The sequence below is a fragment of the Aphanomyces astaci genome (genome assembly GCF_000520075.1).
Source record: "Aphanomyces astaci strain APO3 unplaced genomic scaffold supercont1.13, whole genome shotgun sequence".
NCBI lineage: Eukaryota > Oomycota > Saprolegniomycetes > Saprolegniales > Verrucalvaceae > Aphanomyces > Aphanomyces astaci.
This window is the reverse complement of record NW_009798276.1, coordinates 803,988-822,413: the sequence shown is the minus strand read 5'-3', so window position 1 is coordinate 822,413 and position 18,426 is coordinate 803,988. Positions and strand designations below refer to the sequence as shown.

Here is an 18,426-nt window from a genome sequence, read left to right as displayed (position 1 = left end):
ATATAATGAAAAATCAGGAGTATCTATGGACATCCTGGGCCATTTTTTTATTTGACTATCCAATCGTGGACACGATGGCCACGAGTAGAAATTTCGTTCTTTCGATAATAAAATTGCGAATATTTTCCCACGTTGAACCCAGAGTGTAGCTCCTTCACCGTTGTTAGTATACATATATCAAGTGCACACAATCCTGAATACAAACTTGCCCGTTCTGATATCTAAATTTCTCGTGAAAAGCTGAAAATTCTCCGCGCCGGCTCTCGCGCTCTGTTACTCCAAAACCTACCATCACAAGGAAGGAGATGTGGGCACAATGCTCGCAGCGGGAGCTGTCGTCGACAGCCGCCGCCGCGACGTCCAACCAAGTGATTGAAGTGGCTTCCCTTCTTGACGCTCGCGTGACCTCAGTGTCATCGTCCAAATCCGAGTCCAGTTCCAGATGCACCATTCCGCCTCGATGGTACAAACTCACGCGATTCCTGATGGGAGTCACGATTGCAGGAGTTGCCGTCGTCGCCGGGTTTAAGATTTACTTCATGCTTGCGCCGTTTCCCCGCGACGTCGTGTTTCATCCATCGCTGAACAACATCGTGATGCCCGTGGATCGCGTGTCGTCGTTGTGGCGCCCGGATGAGTTTCAATGCCTCGGGTGGCGCGCAGTTGAAGGTTGCGACCCCACTGGCGCCAGAAAGCCTTGGAACGACCATAACTGCAACGAACCCATCAAGCGCGGTATGGCAGGATTCTGCGAAGTCCGCAACCGTACCAGCGGGGAAGTGTTCCGCGTTATGGCGACTACTTGCCGAGGCATCGACGACCACCACGAATACACGTGTAACATGGCGACAGAGTTTACAGACTTCTCCATCAAGGCGGTGAACTACCGCCATAACGAGCCTCTTGTTGTGTCTTCCTTGACCGATGCGCCGACTCGCGGCATCGCCATGTCAGTCTACACCCCCGTCCTCGCCAGCGCGTATGCCGTGATTCGATCGCTACGCGCTATGAAGTGTGTGCTGCCCATCGAGCTGTTCTACCACCCGGGCGAAATCGACTTGACCAATCCCGTCGTGGTCGAACTCACGGGAAAGTACAACTGCAACTTGCGCCCGATCTTGAACAAGGCGGCCAAGAAGTTCAAGTCCAAGCCTTATGCGATCTACCACAGCGCATTTGACCAAGTGCTGTTCCTAGACTCGGACAACTTTCCGACGCGGGACCCGACGTTCCTCTTTGACGCGCCCGAGTTCCTTGACACGGGCGCGGTGTTCTGGCCCGACTTTTGGCAGCCCGACTACTCGATCTTCAACGTCAACTCGCAGAGTTTGCTGTGGCAGCTGCTGGACATGGCTCCGTTTGGCGACTTCGAGCAGGAAAGCGGCCAGCTGCTGGTCGACCGCCGCCGCGCCCCCGCCGCGTTGGACAAGCTCATGTTCTACACGATGGAAGGCCGTCTCTTGGAGAAGCTCGAACTCGTGTGGGGGGACAAGGACCTGTTCCGGTTTGCATGGCACAACACGAGCACCCCGTTCCACTTCATCGAGACCCCGCCGGCCCTCGGGGGTCGCTACGACGCCGTCGACGATCGGTTCTGCGGTGTGGCCATGATGCAGTTCGACCCGCAAGGCGACATCCTGTTTATCCACCGCAACACGTACAAGATGACTGGACGGCAGGAGCAAGTGCCGCTCTTGACGCACATGCAAGTGTTCAATGCAACGACGCGCGCCGCGTACGAGGTCCATCACACGGGCGCCGGCGTCGGGCTCGGCATCTGCTGGGCGCTCAAGGACGACGTGCCTAGCTACATCGTGGCGATGAAGGACACTGCCGCCGCGCACGTGGAAAGCCACGCGCTGCATCATGCGATGGAAGCGGGCATCACCATGGGCATCGAGCCAGAGATCGTACACCGCGTAGAAGCGACGTCGTGGTGGCGGTCGCCACTCGAGTGGCTGGTGTGCCTCATGCTGTGGGGCGGCGTCGCCACCATCCTCCTCGCGGCGCTGCATTGGGTGTCGTTCCGATCTGTGTTTGGCGACAAGAAGCTGCACTGGTTTGACCGGTATGCTGGCAAGAAGCGAAAGCTATCGGAGTACCCGATTGTGTAACCTACTATGACGACGACTTTGACCTCAAACACAGTTGGTCGACACTATTTAATACGATATATCACGTTTGTTACTTGAACCACATCACGTCGTTTGATTTCATTGGTTGAAACGAGGATTTTTGCCACGATGCTTGGCAGTGATTGGATACTTGAAGGATGACAATTGAAAATGGTGATATTTCATTTTTGATGGAACCAAGTCGAAAGTACGCCGCCATGGTTTGGATAAACGACTATCGCGTGGGCAAGGCGCGGCGCAAGTAGAATAAGACATAAGCATGGGACGTGATGGCGTCGTCGGCAGTCGTGTCGCTGGTACTGCTGTCGTTGAAGCTGTACCATTTGTGGTTGCGGGGATTCATGGCCTTGGCGGTGTAATGCCCCCCCCCCAGCCCCCCCATGTGCTCGGACACGGCATACAAGTCGTACACTGTGGATGTATCGGGGGGGATGTTCCCCACGACAAAGTCGGCCATGTCCAAGCCCGAGACAGGGAACGTCACGAGGGTGTTGATCTTGTCTCGCTGCATCGAGTACGACCCCTGCGCATACCGAAACCTCTTCAAGTGCAGGAGCAAGATATTGGGCAGTGAGAACAAATCAAACTTCTTGAACGCGCGGACGTGGGCTTTGCATTTCGGACAGTACCACGTGTCGTTTTCGCCCAGTTGTTCCTTTTCCGTAAACTTGGCAATGCACGTGCGAAGATCGAGCGACGACGACGCTGGCTTTGAGTCGGCCGACACATGCAGCCGCGGCGACTCGCATCCCAACCGTCCTTCCTTGTATCTACACATGAAATCACCACACGTCCATCCACGACGCAGGTACAAACCAAGGGCGTACCCGTGGGGCGTCCATTCCAATGTAAACGTAAAGCTGCCGCGCGTGATGTCGTTTGGAAGGGGGTCGGCCGACTCTTCCGACACATCCCTGTGGAGAAAGGTATCGGCGCGGGAGTTGGACACATGCAGCTTGTACGGCGTCTCCTGCAGGTCCGGGTCCACTAGGTGTTCAGTGACCTGGCGGATCTTGTCGTGAATCTCGGCGCTCGACGCGTCCCGAGTGATCGACACGAGCGCGGGCGCACCAAACAGCTGCCGCTCCACCCGGCGGTGCTTTGTGTGGTGGTTCGTGTTGTACCGATAGCTGCAGTTCGTAGTGCGCGGCTGCTCCGAGTCGTCTTCGGACGGACTGCTCGGCTCGGTCACGGTCGCCGGCACTTGGTGCTGCAGCGCCACCAGACACAGCGCCAGTTCACCCGGCGATCGCTGGTTCAGGTCCAACGTCGACGCCGAACTGAGCGAGTACAGCGTCGGCGACCGAACCTCGTACTGGCCCACCGGGTACTCGACCTCGTACGCGACGACGCCAACGTCGCGGTGGGTCGCGTACACCAAGTCGCCAATGTCCATCGAGTCGGCATACGACCGGACGATCCGGTTGTGCTTGACTTGCACCACCAAGAGCCGATCGATGGGGACGCCACTCTGGGCGCTCAGCGCGGCCTTGACGTCCGCATATACCCCTTCTTTCGGCACATGTAGGCCAAACTGCGTCGGACGACTGCCAATGCCATGCAGTGTCAAGAGGACCCACGCCTACAATGATAAGATAGTGTCATTTTCCCCAAAATTTGGTTGACTTTTGTGCTGAATCACCAAATCTATCGATCGATTCATTCTTTTGTACTGAACTTTTGTATGTAAAAAGGTGTTGTCCTGTGGTGATTGTTATCACACTAATTGAACTCACACACTAATTCGACGTTGACGATGGTTTCCTGATTGGCTACATCCTTCTGCCAATGATTCTTCTATTTGGTTGTGTCGATTCTTTTTTCTCTCCATGTCGCTCCAGTTTAAAATATAAACACATAACCAATATCAAAATTGAGGATTCTGCGAGGTTTGAAATGCCAAAGTGCAAACTCATAGAATTCACGAACATATGAGACAGAGTGTCAAGTGGATGCACGGAACAACATCCCAAACTCTTTGGCCGAGAATACAATCCCACTCTTGAACATAAATAAATGGAGACGCATGGCTATGAACGATCGAACATACCTGGTTGGGCACGGGAAGCGACAGCGACATGTACGGGTCGAACGTAATGGATTCGTTCTGGCAGGACGGGCACGTGACGTGGCTCCGCAGTTGCGCCATGCAGTGGTCCACCACGACGCTGTCGTTGCGCAAGAGGTAGTTGGCCCACTCCTCCTTCGCCACATCGGCGTCCGGTCGGCCGGCGTGTTCGATGGGCTTGGTGTACGGTTTCTCCAGCACGCGGTTCAAGTCTTCGTGGATGCCGTCGAGGATGAAGCTCAGCACCTCCTGGCTGTCGTGCTGCGCGTACCCGGCAAACGCCGGCGCGTACTCGCCGATGACGTACTTGAGGTCGGACGGCGTCACGACCTTGGACTCGCCCGACCACATCTTCTCCATGAGCTTGGCGTACGCCTTGGCGATCTTCCCGCCCATGCCCAGGGGGTTGCGGGGATTGATCTCGCGCATGTACACCCGCCCGCCGTCGTTGTCCGTTTGAAAAAAGTAGTCGAGCAAGGGCTTGGAATTGCTCAAACATTGCAACACGCTGTTGAGAAAGCACGTGTTGCCCAGGTTATGCAGCCCCACGACCCCTTGAAACTCGGCTTTGGCCGTGTATTTGGTTGAATGGTACCCACTGGACGACGGCGTCGACCACGATGTGTTTCGGTTGGTCGTGTACGTCCCCGACGAGTACGAGTAGTTGGATTGGGGGCAGTCGGCCTTGACAATGTCCGTGGCGACGACCGCCGCCGTCGTCTGGCGTCGGATGTGGACGTTGGGCGCACTGAGCAGTTCCGACGACGCGTCCAATGACTTCGTGTGCGGCAACCCCCCGCTTGTAAACTGCACCTTGACTCGGATGGTTTTGCCCGTGTACAAAGATCGAGGCGGCGGACGGGGCCACACGTCGTCAGTCCCTTCGTCGTCCCCCTCCACGACCTGCACGTCCACGACGGTAGCCTCCACCCACGATCCCCGGATGCCTGTGGTTGCCGCCGTGCTGAATTCCACCGGCGCGCCTTTCCCCAACGTCGACCGCCACTCGTCGGCGCGGGAATGCAATCGCTCGAGCTTTGACGAGTCCCTCGACAACCAAACGTTCCACTTGTCTCCCCATGTCAAGTAATGGACCTTTACCTTTTCCGGTTTCACGTCGATCACGACGCTCTCGTACCTATGACAAAATATATGACGTCAAGAAATCGAGATATTGTCGATTTGATACAAATTTGAGGAGGGGGTGCAATCGAATCGCGTCGACCAAACCGATCAACAATCGATCTGATTGGTTGAATTTCATTGAGAAATGGGTTTTGATTGGTTAATAATTTTGAGCTCATCTGAGGTAGCCAATCAAATCGATTTAAATTCCAACGAGAAACCACGCCACAACATGAAATTTCACTCGAAAGCACAATATATATATATATAGGTACCAATTGTTGCCAGTGTCCTTGGCGTCGACGTAATCGCCGACCTGAAGCATGGGTCGCCATCCCAGGTCCTCCACTTCACTCATGTAGTACTCGCCATTGCGAGGATCTCTCGCATCCGTTGAGTTGATGAAGGGGCATTCCACCAAAAACACACACGACGCATCGACGTCGGACGTCAAGTTGAGGCTGCCGACAGTGCGTTGACGTGGGACGTCGTCGTCTGGGGTCATTGGCGACTCGTCCAGCGTCTGCCACGAGTCGTCTTCGCGACGGGACTTGGTGCACACGCGTATATGGCGTGCCCAGTTGCCGTCGTTCACGGCTTTGTACCCAAGGATATCCGTACTCCGAGCGTATTCGGGGAAGAGTTCGTGGTATCGCGACGAGATGCGGCTCCACAGCAAATTCTTGATGGACGATACGTCCAACGTTGCGCTCAAGAGGATGTGTAGATTCACGCCTTTCTTCATCTGAACTGGTGCCGATGCAGTCATGCCGTTTGCCCAGAAATGGACCTGAGAAAGGGCATCACTGCATGAACATCGAGAATGCAGCAATGGATGAGGACATACCTCGACAAGCAGCGGATACAACTCGACGACTTTTTCCGCATGTGATCCTCTACCTCGCGCGATCACTTGACGGGGGATTTCCACGGCACGGTCATTGTCGGCCTTCCATTTCTCCCATTCGAGTCGCTCCAGCAATTGGAAATCTCGGCCTTCTACCAGGCCTTGTCGAAGCCCTACGCCGCTCGGTCCCAGGAGGCTTTCTCGCGTGTTCTTGGCATCTTGGCTTTTATCTATGCATGGAACCACGAAGAATGTCTGCCCAACTTGCATCGCGATTTGAATGGAATCTGCCGCTCTTTTTCGATCCCCGAGCACAGTTATCCGGATATCTCAATTGTACACGATTTATCCGGAGTTTTGAATTGGATACAGTTGGAATGCCAACAACCCACGATGGCGGAGGTGGCCCGTCATTGTGGCCGGAACTTACATGGGAAGACATCGATGCCGATGTGCATCTACTGACGAAATCCTCGACCTCGAGGGTAGCCGAACCTCTTGCCAGCCACGTGGAGCTAATCGTCGCCGACACTCCGTCCAACAGACTGGAGTTGATTGCACAGAACATTTTCCATGTGCATCAAAGCCTCGGTGAAGCGATCCAGCGCGTGCAGGGAGAATCGGCACTCGTTCGTGTGATACAGTCCTTCTTGACCCAACAAGTGCCCTCATACATTCCTGAACGATGGCTGAGGTGCTCCACCTAGGGCATCCATGTGGACGGCGATGACAAGGCCGAACAATGGCTTCGTGAGCATGCGTTGGAGTGGAGCTTCTTTGAGAAAGACGACGGCGGACGCGACGAGCTCCTCCAGTGCATTCGGGACGACATCCACAGCGCGACATCGAAAGCAGAGTTCCTCCAGTACTTTGATGCAGCGTTGCATCCGTCGGTTTGGTTTCCAGTGCACAATCGACTTCACAGGGAAGCCACGCCGTCATCGACCGTGCTTGGCAACTTGCCTCTCGTACGACGACATCGTCGTCCTATTACGTTTTGACTCTCTAACTTTATGCCACAGATATCGGACGCGGAAGCGTTCCAAGATGCCAAAGACATCAAGCGCGACCAACTTCGCATCAACGGCGTGCTGTTTCCAGGGATCGTCGGGTACGATACACTGATCAAAGCTCTGGTGGACGAAATCCATCGAGTGGCTGTGGCCTTTCGGCCGTCGTACCACGCGTTCGCGTCTACCTATGAAGAGATGGCCAAGCGCATTCTGCATGTACCCTCGCATAACATCATCAACCTCGTCACACATGACTCAATTCTAGTCCATCAACCGAACGGAATCTGGAGGCGGGTCGTACGAGGTGCTGACGTCGCTGGTCACCCCGCCACCTCCTCATGCGACCTCGTTGGTGCTGCTTCGCCCCAACTCCAAGGCCGCGACCCCGTTGCACATCCACATCGACATGGGGCCTTATGAAGACCACGAGGGCACATGGTGCTTTGGCCTGCGCACTGTCGTGTCGGCTGAGACGTCGTACGTAATCTGCGACAGCGACGACCCCACGACCGAGTGGTTGGCGGTCCAGGCCAAGTACGAGAACCGACTCGCGTTTAGTATCGGCATGAGTCCGTTCACGTCCGAGACCCGCGGTGCCCGCGAAGACGGCGGACAAGTCCAGCTCTTGCGCTGTTTTTGATGGTTGTTGTGTTAAAATTTACCATACACCAACGTATCGAGTCGTTGGACATGCACTGCCAAGTCTTTGTTGCGATGGTGTAGCCGTAGTTGCTCGTTTGTAAGTAGTCGAATCTCGTCGCGGGCGAGCTGCAGATCGTCTCGGAGCTGCGTCATGTCGGCCTGCTTGCGCCGCGCCATGGCCTTCCATTCTTCGCGCTCGGTGGTGACGTCCCGGAGTTGGGTGAGGAGCTCTGGCAACAACGTCGTGAATAGTCAAATGCTACCGTAGCTGCTATCGTTCGTACCTTGTCGTTCGACGTCCATGAGCCGCATCGAGTCTTGCAAGTTGGCCAGTTCGTGGCGCAACTGGGTTTCTCGCTGCAGGTAGAGTTTGTTTTCCGTCTCCAGCTGCTTCAGCACGCCTTCCACACGCACGAGAATGCCCAGTTGCTCCTCTGCCTCGTGTTCAGATGGCGTCTGTTGAGATACTGCCGAACGATGCACCAACACAGGAGAGCTAGCATCAGGAGGGGACGAATCCTTATCTGGCTCATGCATGGAAGATGCCAACGATGGATGTGTCAGTGATGGGGGACTTGTCTGTATATCGGGAGTACTGGCCGGGGTGTCGTCTGGATGGCATCGCGGTGTGGGATTTGATGGGCTTTCAGTAGACAACTTGGTAGCATCCATGGCGTTGTTGCTGCTGTTTCTGCACGGAATGTCAATCTTAAGTGATTGCTTTGGGTGTGCCGTGGTGTTGGTTTGAAATAAGTGCGGTGGTCGCAAAGACGACAACAGGGCTAACGGCGTCGGACTGATGGAGTTAAGTTGCATCGACTGTGCTACGGCCTTCTTCAACGTTCGCACCCAGAGTGAGCAATGCTGGGACGTTGGTGCCATGAACTCATCCGAGCTGTGTCCACTTGGAGTGGCGTGTGTGATCTCAAACCTCGACGCTGCTTTCGGATGCACTGAGAGGATGTTGGCCAGCAGCACTTGCAGCGACACCGTTTCATTGTCGAAAGATGTAGGGCACTCGCAGAGGAAGAAGCCATCCCCAAGGTGACACCGATACTTGACCCATTCGAATAAGTTGGTCCTTGAATTCTTTACCTTTCTCTTCAAGACTCGCTCCGTTGACGTCGCGTCGGCGTCGCCACCGCGGACATTGTCGTCCATGTTGATTCCCAATGGTCGAACAATGTGCAATCTTTATCCGGAAACATACGGATACGACAGCTCACCAAAAACGAAACGGTTTTTGAAACAGTTTTTTAGGGCCCGTCTGGTAACCGGAAATATTGCAATATTCAGCCTAAAACGCCATTTTGGGACAAATCTGACCAAAAGTAAAACATTGTTTGCTTGTAGAGTTTTAACCCAAATTCCACGTGGGATTTACTCGTTGAATAGGCCGAAAACGCCATGTATTACAAAATGGACTTTTTATTGTGCTTTTCACTCGTTTTGGCTATTCACACCATAAACCTGGGTGTTTGTTACATCGACCCCCGTGTTTTAGATAATCTGTACAGTGATTTAGGATCACGTTTCGTTACAGAATGTAATTATAGGGAGGTCATACTAGTATATGCAACTCCCTCGCTTTTGCACATTTGAAAAGTGCAAATCGAAGTTATATCTGCTATTCTCGGGACCAAATTGCACAATTCACTGGTCACCATAAACAACTTTTGATCAAATGTCACACAGCGAGGACATGCGCCGGTGTTCTACCGTACAGCGATGTACATGTATGGTGCCACATCGTAGAAAACCACGCCATCTTCTTGTTCCATCGCATAGTACATGCAGGTAGCGTGTACTACGCGATGGAATTAATAGCCAAGGTGTTTTGGTCACTTGAGCATCACATGTGATTATTATTGCTCAGAGTTACTTGGCATTTATAAAACCCCAGTGAATTAGCTAAGGGTGTGTCTGGCAACGGGAAATATTGTAATTTTCGAAATGCCTTTGCGAATACTCTCTAATATAGAGAGTAGTATTCAGGCCCAAAACGCCATTTTGGGTAACTACATAACAAAAGTTAAAGTATCAAAATAAAAAGCCCAATTACAATAAAAAGTCCAAGTAGTAACAATCAAATGAGTATTTAAATTCAAATAATCTGATTAAAATTGAACCATGTCTTGCTTGCAGAGGCTTAGCCCAAATCCAATAATTCCACATGGGATTTACTCGTTGAAGAGGTCGAAACGCCATGTATTACAAAATGGACCTTTTACCTCCATTTTGAAAAATGGCATTTCGGTTTATCCCATTTTGCGAGAAAATGGAATATTATTTTTAAATGTTACCAGACGCACCCTTACTGATCAAATCTTAATATTGTCATATCGTTCGTAGGTCTAGGTTAGCACAGCACCAGCGGCAGTATCGGTCACTACATGGCGGTTGTCCGTTGCATTGGTGTCGACTGAGACTATTTCAAACCCATTTGGTCCGGCAGTAGTTAAAACCTCGTCGACGACACTGTTTGGCGAGGAGCCTGCGGTATGAATCGACTGCAAATCCCTACATACACATCACAGAATATGTCAACCAAGTGTACGATATCCAAGGACATGATGCATATATCGTACACTTCGTCATACATAGGGAGCGTGGTGAGCCAAGGCAGAAAGTACTTGGCATCCCACTTCAATAGCACATGCCGTTTCGTGGAGGCTTGCAACACAGCTTCATCGCCTTCAGCTTCTTTCTATATAACAACTCGATCTCAGACAACGGATCTATCTATATAAACCCACCGGCACGCGTTTGATGTCGAGCACGTTGAGCAGCTTCACTGTGAGCCCGCCCATGACGAGCACGGTCACGACCACCACGACCATCGTGGCCGCGCGAACTTGCTACACAATATATTGTTCATGCATAAAGAGTATGTATTCATAGTAGAGCTACACTATAAAGTACGAAACAACACAGTACTACACAATAACTATTGTGGATGATTCGGTACAAATTGTCAGACGCCGTCGAATACCGGTAATCGAATCACGAATCGACGCTATTGAAGGGTAATCCAATCTTGAGTGAATTTGATTGGCTCTTACAGAACGGATAAGTAAATTCAACCAATCAGAACACTCCAGCGTGATTCAATATTCATGATTAGACAAACGAAGTTTGGACAGTTGTAGCGAATTCAACATATATATTATTTATGTACATACCTCGCGAAAAGGAAGAGGGAATGACAATGAGAGCGAAAATGCAATCGCGCCGCGGAGACCGCTAAACCAAATCATGTGCTGCTCGTTGCGACTAAGTCGAGATTGGGAGTGGCTTCTTCCACGACGGAGGCATGCGTTGCGGAGCATGGCTAGCGGATACACGTGCACAGCCCTGGCCACGAGACACGCGAGGATGGCCCACAGCATAAACGGAACGCTGAGTCCGCGCTCCATAGTAAAGAACGACAGGCCCAAGTCTACAGTAGCAGTAGTAGAGATAAGACACACGGCGAGCGTGACGATGGAATGTGTACTTAGAAACACAACGAGCTCACACACAAACGCGACGACGTGGAACACGTTGGACGCGCTACACAAGCGACAGTCTCGGGTTAGAAGGGACTAAGGGGTTGGGGAAGGAGATTGATTGTGTACATGTCCTGGGCGGTCGGCGACAGGTTGTTGGACGTGTAATGCTTCATGAGCATGCCCGCGAACAAGACGGACACGATGCCAGACAGCTCGAGCACTTCGGCGACCAGGAACGGCATGTACGCAAATAGCAAAAACAGACTCACTTCGTGCATGAGGGTCAAGTGTTTGAGGTGCTTGAGGGCCAGCGACGACACACAGCCAAAGAAGACGCCGACGAAGATCGAGCCCACACATACTCCGACAAAGTCCAGCACAGCGTACGAAATCGCATGGGCATGAATGACATTGACGCCAATGAACTTGGAAAACGTGTTGAATAGCACGATCGAAATCGCGTCGTTGAGCACGCTTTCGCCGAAAATGATGTAAAATAGCTTGGGGTCCTAGCAATGGACGGCCAATATAAGCGAGGACATGAAATTTCTGGGACGTACGTACCACGTTGAGCTGTTGGAACACTGCCAACGTGGACACGGGGTCCGTGGAGCTGATCAACGCGCCAAATGCAAGGCACTCGGCCAATGGCATTTGCAAACTCAGCCCCATGGATCCCAAGAAGTAGAGAAGACCGCCGACAACCACCGAGGAAGCAAATGTACCCAAGATGGCAAACAGGAGAATGCTCGACAAGTTGGCGAAGAAGTGCCGCCGCTTCATGGTGTAGCCTACGACAGCCACGAGGTTGGGTATGCAACCACACTGGTTCCATGGACCTTACCAGAGTTGAAAATGATTGGAGGAAGGAGCCCCACAAAGAACACATTCGGATCAAACCCGACCAGCTACAACATGGTGAAAATGTTATCGTGTTGGCCGGACTATTTGAACGGATGGAAGGAACGAACCCATCGAGCAACGATGTCCGACTGGTCCAGCGAGCACAGAGCACCGGCGACAAGGCCGATGAGAATGGTTGCTACCCATGAATCAACGTCAATCAGCAGCAGGTATGGAGGCAATTCATGTTTGTACCTCCGCTGCTTGTGATGAACGTGAGTTTCCACTTCCGTTCGAGCACATGGCTGACACCGATAGAGATCAAGACAAGGAGCATGAATAGCATCACGTAGGAAGATATCTTGTACTCCTTGTACATGCCAAATGCCATTTCCGCTGGAGTCCCGTCAGCCAGCACCGCGTCAGTCATGGCAGTGTCGCCCGGCATGAGTTTTTCGATTTGTCAATACCGGTAATGTATGTGTTCAACATCCACTGGCAACATGCATTCCTGACTGTAATTTCCAGCATTCGTGTGGTGTATTTCAAATTCCGTTCCACCCGAGATTTCCCAGCCAATCACAGCCTCAAAAAAATGGATCAGCCAATGGCTGCGGGGCATAAAATTAGGAAACCTAATTAGGATTAAGCTTGGTCTAACTCGAAGATACCACTCTTGTCCGAAAGCTCACAGGCCAACTGGTTTCAAACTTTCGGCATAACTTCGTGATCATTCTTCCCCCAATTCACAGTCGTCGTTGTCGCAAACGTCCCATAAAGCGAGTGAATGTATCAACTTCAGATTCACTAACTTGCTCGGGTCCACAATCTTAGTTTCCACTGTTGTTTTGGCCCGAAGTACTGTTTCACTGTCAAAGAGGAAATTATTCCATCGGGAATTATGCTAAATCCCCGACCGAGGATATACAAAGTTACATATAAACACTTAACTGTAAATTGAGGTGGTTTCTGATGAATGAGGGCATTGTACTCCAATTGTACTTTGAACTATCTGACTTGATTAAAGTATGAACTGTTTTCTGATGAATGAGGGAATAGTACTCCAATTGTTATTATACTTTTAACTATTTGACTTGGTTAAAGAAAGTATGACCTCCAGAGCTTTTTACCAAATAGTACAACTCTATAATATGATAATTGTATACCATTATAGAGGTTATTACTTTAATTTGGGCCCGAAGGCAGTTGTCGCAGCAATCACGTTCGCCAAGAGAAGCTCAGACGTAAGATACAGGCTTGTCTTCACAGTCAATGAATGACTTATAGATATATACTCGAAGTACAGTACTACCTACCGTAGTATCATTCAAAGGTATGACCGAGAGATGCACGTGACAGGCCTCCTTAGGACTTATCCTAGCATGACGAGGCGCTCGCCCACCTAGCAGCTCAGCAAGGCACCGAAATATAACGGGGTGTCAACAACGCCAGTGAGTATGATAGATATCCTTATAGGTATGGTAGGTTAAGAGCATCCTCAACTGTAAACACTATTTTACAGTTCTCTCCAGATTATTTACAGTTTTGATACTACCGGGCGACTGTAGGAAACTGTATAATTTTACTGTGAGACTGCAAATCGGCCAGATTTACAGTTAGTTTCGACAGTATTTTTACGAATTACAGCCAATAACATGTTATCAATGGATAATTTATGTCCAGCCATCGGTGTCATGTACTTTGAAAAATACACGGAAAGCCAACAATCACTTTCCTTTGAGCAAATGGACTCTTCAAACGCGCTCACACTAAACTCGTCGAGTGTACCGGCAACCCAATCAAAGCAAAACCTTTTCTGAGCAGTGAAACTAGTTTTCAGGTGTGAATGACCGATTTTCCTTCCATCAATCAACACATTAGAACAGTCGTCATTGTCAACCGCATCGTCCATGGTGAGTCCATATACCTACTGTACTGGTACACTATAACGACCATGTCCAACTAAAGCGCGGGTGAGCTTTGCTTCCCATTCTGTAAATTGACTGTGAGACCGAAATAGTGAGAGAATCCCCACCGGTGCGAGTGTCCCTACAAATTCGAGCATCTTCATCCTGACTTTCCAGGGGCAGGTTAGAATGGCGGCCTACAATTGACTATATTCAGTAACTTTAGGGCGGGAAGGTGGTCAAGGATCTCTCTTGAACGCCATGGAACTTCCTCGGGATTTCCGATCCAAGTGCAAGAGTTTATATTAACGAAAAGGTATATGCAGCCTAACGTCATGCAGCGGAATAAATTTAGACCCCCGTGCCGGCGGCGACTTGGCCTGTGGCATGCAACATGTTGACTTCGAAGTACATTTGCCAGTACTGGACGAACACGACGATGCCCACGAGCAGCAGCGACCCGAACACGTTGGCCGTGAACGTCGCGCTCGTGTGGTCCCATCCGGCGTACGTGGAGATGCTCATCTTGACCATGGGGTAGAGGTTGCTCATGACCCAAAAGCCAAAGAACATGGCCGACACGTAATTCCACGGACTCGTGGCGTTTTCGTACTGGAAGAACCGAATCAGCGCCACGAACTCGGAAACGATCAGTGTGAAGTACATGAGCACATTGGGGATTTCCGTCCACGATGTCTTCTGCCCGGCGCCCGTGTTGGCCCACGCAGAGATGACCCCAGTGAGACGCCAACGGATGGCTTCGCCGATGGCCAGCGCCGTGATGAACGAGTACGAGAACCACGTCTGCTGGGCGCGCCACACGTCGTTCGAGTCGACGCTTCGGTTGGCCAACAAGTTAAGCATCCATCGAGACAACATGAGCGGCAAAAACGTGTACAAGAGCAAGTTGCCTTGGGTGTAGATCGGTGCATCCCCCGTGTTGAGGTAGTAGATAGCGATAAACACGTAGCACAACGCAGGAATCGACCCAAATGGGTAGAACACTGAGTCGTAGAAGAACAATTTGCGGGGGAAGTTGAGGGCCGGCTTCGGGTCCGGAGCCGCCACACGCGGGGGGCGCCAGTCCGGGTCCACTTCCGAGTCACCTTTCATGAGCAGAATTTGCACGGCACCCATCGCCCAACGCTTGCGCTGACCCAACGAAGCAGCCACAGTTTCTGGAATGGCCCCTTCGCACAGCCGAATGCGGTCCTTGGCATCGCCTTCGAAATCCTTGCGGAAGTAGACAGAGTCCCACCCAGCCGTGTGCAAAATGTTGCCAGTGTAAGCATCTTCCGTCTGCGTCCCGTACTGAATGCCACCGATCGAGTCGAACGCTTGCCGACGAAACACGGCGTTGGTCCCGGCAAACGCGGCCGAGTCGAACCCGTCGCGACCGCACTGGACAGCGTCGAAAAAGATCGTGTTTTTGTGCCCACAGGGATCGCCCATCTCGGTCAGCTGTGGCGTGTCTTCAAAGTACTGCGGCGTCTGCACGTACGCGACTTGGTTCCACGAAATGTCGTCCGAGTACTGGCGTCCACCGCCGTCGACCGCCTCTCCTTCGGAAAAGAAGAAGGGCAGCACCGCCAAGAGAAACTTGGGGTGGGGCTTCATGTCGTTATCCAAAATCAAAATGTACTTGCCTTCGGCGCCTTCGTTGAAGAGGATGTTGTTGATGTTACCAGCCTTGGCATGATGCGTCTCTGGCTTCATGCGGCCGACAAACGTGACGCGAGGCAGGCCGCGGTCGCGGTAGTCGTAGTCGTCGCTGAGCGACCCGACCGCGCAATCGCGACGCTGGATGCCCTTGTCCCCCGAGCCCTTGATCTCACGGACGCTAGAGTGCTGGCGGCGCCACGTCTTGAGCGCATTGTCGTCGCTGACAGGACCCACCACGCGTTCATGCATCAATCGAGCAACATCGCCGCGCAAGTCGCCGCAGAATTGAATGTTCTTGGTGTTCACGGTCACCTTGAAGTGGTTGTTGGCATCCCACACAGACTTGGTGTACCCGTCGTCACACAGCCAAATGCGGAGCAGCTCGGGGGGATACTGCATTGCCAGGCAGTTCTTGAGCGTCTTCATCGTGTCCACGACCGGTTCAGAGTAATGGCAGAGGAATATGTCGACGTTGGGCCATTGTTCCTTGGGAAGCGCGGGCTTGAAGTCGTTCAGGTACCGCGCGCCGCGTCGGACGGGGCGCCACATGGAAAAGTTGAAGAGCAACCCCAGGAAAAAGTTGAGGTACTCCGACCCGACAAATATGATGTAGCAGAACCACACGCCACCTGGAGTGGGCTTGATACAGTACGGTTCGTTCGTGGCCAAGTCCACGTTCTTCTCTTCGGTACTGGGGTAGCATCCGTTCATCAACTTGATGCTGTCTTCGATGAGCGAACAGCCCAAATGCGGCTGTGTCTGGTTGCACGGCGACTCGCGGGGGTAAAACGTGATCAAAAACACAAGCCACACCACGCCCGTGATGGCCGAGAGGAAGTAGATAATGTGGAAGAACCCACCGCCCGACATCTTGTACTTGCGGATGTTGGGGGTCTGCACCGGCTCGGCCGCGCGGCCCGCAATCGAGAACGTGCTCATCGCAAACGACCGGAACGACGACTCGTACGGGTTCTTACCGCCAGCTCCAGCGCCGCCACCTTCGCCTTGGTCCATGAACCGAATCGACCGCGCTTCCGTCGTCTTCTCCGTCATTTTCTTGGGGTCGACAAACGACGTGGACGCCATGAATGCCCGGTTGGGCACTTCTGTCCATCGCTCGGGGGTCTTGCCGTCGGCACCGACGGCCACGGACGGCATTTGCGACGTTGAGATGGACACATTCGGGTCGCCCTGGCCGTTGGTCGCGATGGCTTCCCCGCACTCTGTGCAAAACGCAGTGGCGGGGGGGACAGTCGCGAAGCAGTTTTCACACACGATGCGGTTGTTGACCACCGCGGCCGACGCGGCCGCTCCCACTGGCAACTCGGGGAGGTCTTCCTGCAAGACGCCGTTGAGGGGGAGGTGCCCCCCAACCTTGTTGTAGCAGAAGAGGCCCCATCGCATAGCCAGCTGGTTGATCATGCCGACCAAGGACACGCCGCCCCAGATGACAAACATGAGCATCTTGTTGTCGGTGCTCAAGTCAGGCAAGTCGGGCTTTTGAGAGACGCCGATGATGCCAAAGAGGAGGTTGGACAACGGGACGTGGGTAGGGAACGCCAGGCGGAACACGGCGTCTGAAAACAGCCACCCCCCGATGATGGCGCTCATTAGGAGATACTTGAAGCGATGGGTTTCCACGTCCACACTCTTGGAGCTGGATACGAACAGCAGGAAGTAAATGATCACAAACGCGACCAGAAACTCCTGCTTGGCAAAGCTCGGCTGGCCCAAGAACACCTTTCCAGTGTACCGATCCAACACGAGCAGCCACGGCGCGAGGATGGCACCGGACAGCACAATGAGTACATAGGGGCCCAACGACGTGGCGAAAACAATCAACAGCGCCAGGCCCCCACCGACACCGGCGGCAATGCCTATGCGCAGGACTTCGGCGACGGACGCCAGGTTGTCCATGATCATGTAGCTTGCAATGAACCCCCTACAACGACATGATGAGACCTGGTGAACAGTGGACGTAAGGTGGATTCTAGACAACGTACATGCCGAAACTTGCGAGCAGTTGCACGGATATGAAGAGCGACTTTGCGCCGAGAGACATGCTTGACCACCCCCCTAAGGAGAGGGCAAAGCCGCCGCTGACGCCCACGGCGCCAGCAACCGCTGCTCCCAACGTCACCATCGTGCTCCACGAGTTGAGATGGACTGCGTTGGATGCGCACGAGAGTGCGACGAGTGGTGTAGACGAGGGGAAAACCAAACTGACGAACCTCCCCAACCTTTCAAAATTGGTGGAAGCTCAATTGTGTAACCCCTCTTGGATTTACTGCCCCTCCGTCACTTTGCCCGTGTTGGAAGTATACTGAAACCAAGTCAAGGGGTTTCACTTTGACCCAAAATGTTCGAATCCCCACGGGCATTTGTTCGAAGTTTCGCGCCTCCGATTGTCGAAGGATTGTTGCCGATCTTGAGGGGACACGTGGTATCCGGAAAAAACGACGTCGAGAAATCGAACGAACCAGTGGCGACCGGCGATACTCCAATGAAACAACCCCCGATGGAATTCCAAATGCGGTCTGCGTACCCACGGCGGAGATACAAACCACTGTACTGCGTTGCAGAGATGACGTTAGTACTGTTATTGTGCATTTCACCCAAATTTGGACTTGTGCGCCAACCCATTTGATCATCCAATTTAAGCTTGTACAAACTATGCCATAGAAATAGTAGTA

The 18,426-nt window shown here is 52.6% G+C and overlaps 6 protein-coding genes across 8 annotated transcripts; 2 read left to right on the top strand and 4 right to left on the bottom strand.

Annotated features, from left to right (window-relative positions):
- Positions 1–200: 200 nt before the first annotated feature.
- H257_06709 (hypothetical protein) lies at positions 201–2,198 on the top strand. Its single transcript, XM_009832025.1, has one exon. It carries the CDS (start codon positions 306–308, stop codon positions 2,112–2,114), a length of 1,809 nt encoding a protein of 602 aa, XP_009830327.1. The 5' UTR covers positions 201–305; the 3' UTR covers positions 2,115–2,198.
- Positions 2,199–2,219: 21 nt separating this feature from the next.
- H257_06708 lies at positions 2,220–6,492 on the bottom strand. 2 transcript variants are annotated; one of them, XM_009832024.1, is made up of 5 exons: positions 6,176–6,492; positions 5,604–6,118; positions 4,186–5,341; positions 2,952–3,717; positions 2,220–2,905 (listed from the first exon to the last, which is right to left on the bottom strand). In XM_009832024.1, exons 1-5 carry the CDS (start codon positions 6,443–6,445, stop codon positions 2,679–2,681), a joined length of 2,934 nt encoding a protein of 977 aa, XP_009830326.1. In that variant the 5' UTR covers positions 6,446–6,492; the 3' UTR covers positions 2,220–2,678. The 2 variants fall into 2 exon arrangements, with proteins under 2 accessions (XP_009830326.1, XP_009830325.1); XM_009832023.1 differs by having other exon boundaries at positions 2,963–3,717.
- A 44-nt stretch (positions 6,493–6,536) lies between these two features.
- On the top strand, positions 6,537–7,945 carry H257_06707 (hypothetical protein). Its single transcript, XM_009832022.1, has 4 exons — positions 6,537–6,837; positions 6,883–7,143; positions 7,198–7,404; positions 7,454–7,945. The coding sequence occupies exons 1-4, from the start codon at positions 6,553–6,555 to the stop codon at positions 7,826–7,828; spliced, it is 1,128 nt and encodes a 375-aa protein (XP_009830324.1). The 5' UTR covers positions 6,537–6,552; the 3' UTR covers positions 7,829–7,945.
- H257_06706 (hypothetical protein) lies at positions 7,405–9,000 on the bottom strand. Its single transcript, XM_009832021.1, has 2 exons — positions 8,115–9,000; positions 7,405–8,060 (listed from the first exon to the last, which is right to left on the bottom strand). Exons 1-2 carry the CDS (start codon positions 8,989–8,991, stop codon positions 7,840–7,842), a joined length of 1,098 nt encoding a protein of 365 aa, XP_009830323.1. The 5' UTR covers positions 8,992–9,000; the 3' UTR covers positions 7,405–7,839.
- Positions 9,001–10,100: 1,100 nt separating this feature from the next.
- H257_06705 lies at positions 10,101–12,629 on the bottom strand. Of its 2 annotated transcripts, none has more exons than XM_009832019.1 (10): positions 12,420–12,629; positions 12,293–12,363; positions 12,166–12,229; positions 11,886–12,112; positions 11,448–11,830; positions 11,327–11,382; positions 11,013–11,269; positions 10,587–10,688; positions 10,419–10,537; positions 10,101–10,350 (listed from the first exon to the last, which is right to left on the bottom strand). In XM_009832019.1, the coding sequence occupies exons 1-10, from the start codon at positions 12,610–12,612 to the stop codon at positions 10,185–10,187; spliced, it is 1,638 nt and encodes a 545-aa protein (XP_009830321.1). In that variant the 5' UTR covers positions 12,613–12,629; the 3' UTR covers positions 10,101–10,184. The 2 variants fall into 2 exon arrangements, with proteins under 2 accessions (XP_009830321.1, XP_009830322.1); XM_009832020.1 differs by having other exon boundaries at positions 10,431–10,537.
- Positions 12,630–14,307: 1,678 nt separating this feature from the next.
- On the bottom strand, positions 14,308–18,022 carry H257_06704 (hypothetical protein). The gene is made up of 2 exons (XM_009832018.1): positions 17,737–18,022; positions 14,308–17,675 (listed from the first exon to the last, which is right to left on the bottom strand). Exons 1-2 carry the CDS (start codon positions 17,874–17,876, stop codon positions 14,423–14,425), a joined length of 3,393 nt encoding a protein of 1,130 aa, XP_009830320.1. The 5' UTR covers positions 17,877–18,022; the 3' UTR covers positions 14,308–14,422.
- Positions 18,023–18,426: the final 404 nt, after the last annotated feature.

Bases quoted from the DNA above. Each gene is read 5' to 3' on its own strand.
- H257_06704 (XM_009832018.1), bottom strand. From the start codon at position 17,876: ATGGTGACGTTGGGAGCAGCGGTTGCTGGCGCCGTGGGCGTCAGCGGC. The intron at 17,676-17,736 runs GTACGTTGTCTA...ATGTCGTTGTAG, and splicing joins CTGCTCGCAAGTTTCGGCAT to GGGGTTCATTGCAAGCTACA.
- H257_06708 (XM_009832023.1), bottom strand. From the start codon at position 6,445: ATGCAAGTTGGGCAGACATTCTTCGTGGTTCCATGCATAGATAAAAGC. The intron at 5,342-5,603 runs GTACCTATATAT...ATTTTGTCATAG, and splicing joins AAGGACACTGGCAACAATTG to GTACGAGAGCGTCGTGATCG. The intron at 2,906-2,962 runs GTACGCCCTTGG...TTTCATGTGTAG, and splicing joins TTGGAATGGACGCCCCACGG to ATACAAGGAAGGACGGTTGG.
- H257_06705 (XM_009832019.1), bottom strand. From the start codon at position 12,612: ATGCCGGGCGACACTGCCATGACTGACGCGGTGCTGGCTGACGGGACT. The intron at 11,831-11,885 runs GTACGTACGTCC...GTCCATTGCTAG, and splicing joins TGTTCCAACAGCTCAACGTG to GACCCCAAGCTATTTTACAT. The intron at 10,538-10,586 runs GTGGGTTTATAT...GTTGTTATATAG, and splicing joins TCGACATCAAACGCGTGCCG to AAAGAAGCTGAAGGCGATGA.
- H257_06709 (XM_009832025.1), top strand. From the start codon at position 306: ATGTGGGCACAATGCTCGCAGCGGGAGCTGTCGTCGACAGCCGCCGCC.
- H257_06707 (XM_009832022.1), top strand. From the start codon at position 6,553: ATGCCAACAACCCACGATGGCGGAGGTGGCCCGTCATTGTGGCCGGAA. The intron at 6,838-6,882 runs GTGCCCTCATAC...TGCTCCACCTAG, and splicing joins AGTCCTTCTTGACCCAACAA to GGCATCCATGTGGACGGCGA. The intron at 7,144-7,197 runs GTACGACGACAT...TTTATGCCACAG, and splicing joins TGCTTGGCAACTTGCCTCTC to ATATCGGACGCGGAAGCGTT.
- H257_06706 (XM_009832021.1), bottom strand. From the start codon at position 8,991: ATGGACGACAATGTCCGCGGTGGCGACGCCGACGCGACGTCAACGGAG. The intron at 8,061-8,114 runs GTACGAACGATA...CGTTGTTGCCAG, and splicing joins CATGGACGTCGAACGACAAG to AGCTCCTCACCCAACTCCGG.